This window comes from Lagopus muta, chromosome 17, assembly GCF_023343835.1.
Source record: "Lagopus muta isolate bLagMut1 chromosome 17, bLagMut1 primary, whole genome shotgun sequence".
In the NCBI taxonomy this organism is placed as follows: domain Eukaryota; kingdom Metazoa; phylum Chordata; class Aves; order Galliformes; family Phasianidae; genus Lagopus; species Lagopus muta.
The window spans coordinates 493,278-496,778 of NC_064449.1; the positions used below are offsets into that span (position 1 = coordinate 493,278).

Here is a 3,501-nt window from a genome sequence, read left to right on the forward strand (position 1 = left end):
ACGTGTCTCTAAAGTTTATTCTGAACGGTACAGATTGGGTGTTTGGAAAGCTTGCAGAATAAATTCTCTCATTTAATCCTGACCTCGGCAACAGAAAAAGAAAGGAACGTTTTAACTGGACATAAACACACCAGCCGGCTGCATGCAGGGGCTGGTTTATTCCCCATTTTCCACACACGTGTGGTGCCCGAATTGCAGTGCCTGGGAAAGCTCCGGGCCGGGCGCTGCGGGGGAACAGTGCTTGGGGAGAGGGGAAAAGGACTCACAAATCCGTGCTTGTCGGAGATGTTGTTAGTGAGCTTCAGCTTGTGAAAGGTGACGACTTTGGACATCCATTGTTCTCCGGTGGCCGGGCTGTCCGGGTGGATGTACATTCTCTTTGGCATTTCAGGGTCAGCTTTGCCTGCTACCATCCAACGGGAATTATGGAATTTGTATCTACAGTCATCAGCCGCCACAATATCCATCAATAAAATGTACTTGGCCTTTTTATCCAGTCCAGTGCATCTCACTTTAAACGGAGGAAACATTCTCCTACGGGCAGAGAACGGGAGATAAAGAAAAGACGAGACAAAAGGGGAAAAAAAGAAAGAAAAAAAAAAAAAAAGAAAGAAAGAAAAAAAAGAAGAAGAATCACAGCGTTGCAGTGAGCTCCTAAAGCTTGGTGGCCCTCAGTCCCTCAGAAGCAGAAATCTGCCCCCGCCCCCAGTGCAAAGATTTCTCCAACGCTCCCAAGTTGCAGGAGAACGCCGTCCCTCGGGTGGGACGCAGAACGTACCCCTGGTGGGCACACACCTCTCCGTTCCTGAACAGCAAAGCCTCGTTCAGCCCTCCCGGATCTCTCATTATCTGTAAATATATTTCCCTCTGTTAAACAATAGGAGCAGATCGCGCTCCAATTAAAAATATTCCTCACTTCTACAACCGGCTCCGACGTTAGAGAGCGGGGGGGGGGGCTTTTGTAATTAATCAAAGAGGAGAGGAGCCCACGGTGAGAGCTGCGAGGTCCCGCTCACACCTCTGTGCAGAGGCTCCCTGAGAACCGCGCTCCCCTCCGCTCCCAAGTCCGGCTCCAAACTGCAACAGGATACCACAAATTTGCTGTTTATTATATCGAGCGGTTGGCATTCAGCAAGCCCAACTTAAAAGGAAACACATGACTTTGCAACACGTAAGAGCGCCTAACATTCACCGAGGCTTTCGAGCAAAACTTTCTGCTACAATTAAGAGAGAAAACTTGGGGAAGGCAGCGAAGCGGGCCGGGCTGTTTGTTTTTTCCCCCCGCTGCTCTCGGGGCTTTCTTTCCCTAAGCCCTCTGCCTGCAGCCGGCGCTGTGCGGGGCTGAAGCCGCAGCACGGCGACCCGAGGCGGCTCTCAGGAGCGGTTTCTCCCCCGGCCGCTCTCCCTGCAGACGGCACGCCGCTCGTTTGCTGCCTTCCCCAGGGTGTGCGTTACAAACACGGCCGAGAGCGAAGGGTTTGCTCGCTGCGTGGCATCACATCCACAGGCAGTTATAAACGAGCACAGACGTCGATTGGGAGCGAATATAGAGAGGGATTTCAGATGTGTAAACCTATAAAATGCCGAAATGCGCAGCGCGATACGCGCCGTGTGCGTTCATTCATTCGCACGTGAAGGTTATATAAATACATGGACACGCAGCGCGCTCCTGCAGGAGCTGCAAACCCTTTCTTACAGCAGCGCGGGTGCTTTTCGCCGTTTTTTCTGCATTTCCAGACGTAATTAGTCAGCAGAAATGCATGCTTGTATCACAGCAGAAACACAGGCACAAGCGAGGCAGCTGATAAACAGAATCTCCCTGCCCTCCTGCAGCTACCACCTCACCAGCAGAGATACGTCGCTACAAATATTTTTTGCTACATTTCCCCTTCTCTCCATGAAAGAAGAAATACCGCGTGCATCAAGGCTGCAATCAGGCCGGCGCCTTTTCCAGCCCCAAATTATTTTCTTTCTGCTCCCAGAAAGTATTAAGCTGCTGAACCATGAAGAGCCCCTCTCGCCCCCTGCGCACGCACCGAGAGCGGCCGGTTCGCGGTTCAATAGTTGAGCCTTTCCCCGGAGTGCGCTGCCCTCAGCGGGGCTTAGAAGTTGCCTCGCACTTTTCCTAATTCCTGATGAAATGAGCTCGATGGAGGCAGTGCCGGACAGAGCCTTGCTTCGGAGCAGGCTGCCGGTGCAAAGACCGAGGGGGGAGGGAGCCCGAAAACCCAAGCACGACCCCCATCCCACACCTACCTTCCCGATTTGGTGATCACCATCTCCGTGCCTCTTTTATGGAATTGTTCCCAAAGCTCTTTGGCTTCCAGGTGCACTTTCGGGTCGTCTTCCACTTCTTCTTCTGGCTCCAGAGTTTTTAAAGGCCTCAGATGGGCTGCTGCCTGGTGGCCCAGGGAAGAAAAAGGGATAGCAGTCTCTGCAGCCCCCACTAGCTGATCCATAATGGGCTTAGCCAGGGCCCCGGGGAGGGAGAGGGCGGCCGCCCCGTTGGGGGGCAAAGCCAGGGCCGGGAAAAAAGGGGGCTGATATCCCAGCACGGCGCTCATGGCAAAGTCCGGTGCCCGGTGAGGTAAAAAAGGATGATAAGCCATGCTTGTCCCAGGGATCACTGGATCTCTCATCGGTATATTCATCCACTCCACTCCTCGATCTTCCTACTGCTGGAGTAGTCCTGGAGTGGTTTCTAACAGCACATCATGGAGAAGAAAAATTAAGATAATAACAATAACAACGAGAAAGCACCAAAAAGAAAAAAAAAAATAGGGTGGGGGGAAACAAGCTCTAAACAGCACAGTACATGGGGGAGAGGCAGAACTTCTACAGCCTACAACTTCCCGAGCCGGGGCACATCCTCGGCCCTCGGGACAGTAGGGTAACAGGATTGTTCATTATTCGTCTTGCTTTCTGTGGTGTTGTTCTCCCTCTGCGGCTCTTTTTCCCCGGGTTGAAGTCCTTGCGCTTGAAAAGCAATGCCGAAGAAGGGGAGAAAAAAAATCCACCGGGTTCGCTGCGTGCTCCCGTTGCCGCGGAAGGGCTGGACAAGCCGAGATCCTTTTTTTCCTCTTCTTCTTTTTTCTCGTGCTCTCAGTCCCTCTTTTCTTCCGTCGCGGAGGGTGGCGGCTGGAAGCCGGGCTCGCTTTTTGGGTCGGCTGTGTTCCCCCCCCTCCCCCCCCACCCCTCCACCTTTCCTCCGTACGGGCAGGCTGCAGAGCAGAGGCTGGGGAGGGAGGGAAAGCAGAGAGAAGCGAACAAACCCACCCCCCCTCGCCGAGCGGGAAAGGCTCCTCAGCAACCTTCAGGCAGCGGCAGCAGCAAAACTTGTAGGGAAATCTCGTTTCCGCCTCGCCTTCCCCCGCTCCGAGCAGGAGCTGGTCACAGTGCCCTGATTTCCATCAGGATCTCTTCTTTCTTTTACCCTCCTCCTACTTTTTTCCTTCCCCTTCTCTTTCTCTTTCACTCTGCCTTTAAAAAAAAAAAAAAAAA

At 53.0% G+C, this 3,501-nt stretch overlaps 1 protein-coding gene across 1 annotated transcript in view; it reads right to left on the bottom strand.

Annotated features, from left to right (window-relative positions):
• Nucleotides 1-3,270, bottom strand: part of TBX3 (T-box transcription factor 3) — a 9,298-nt gene extending 6,028 nt beyond the window's left edge. The window contains 2 exon segments of the mRNA XM_048964436.1: nt 72-534; nt 2,257-3,270. Of these exon segments, the coding sequence (XP_048820393.1) occupies nt 72-534; nt 2,257-2,651 (858 nt within the window). The 5' untranslated portion in view covers nt 2,652-3,270.
• Nucleotides 3,271-3,501: the final 231 nt, after the last annotated feature.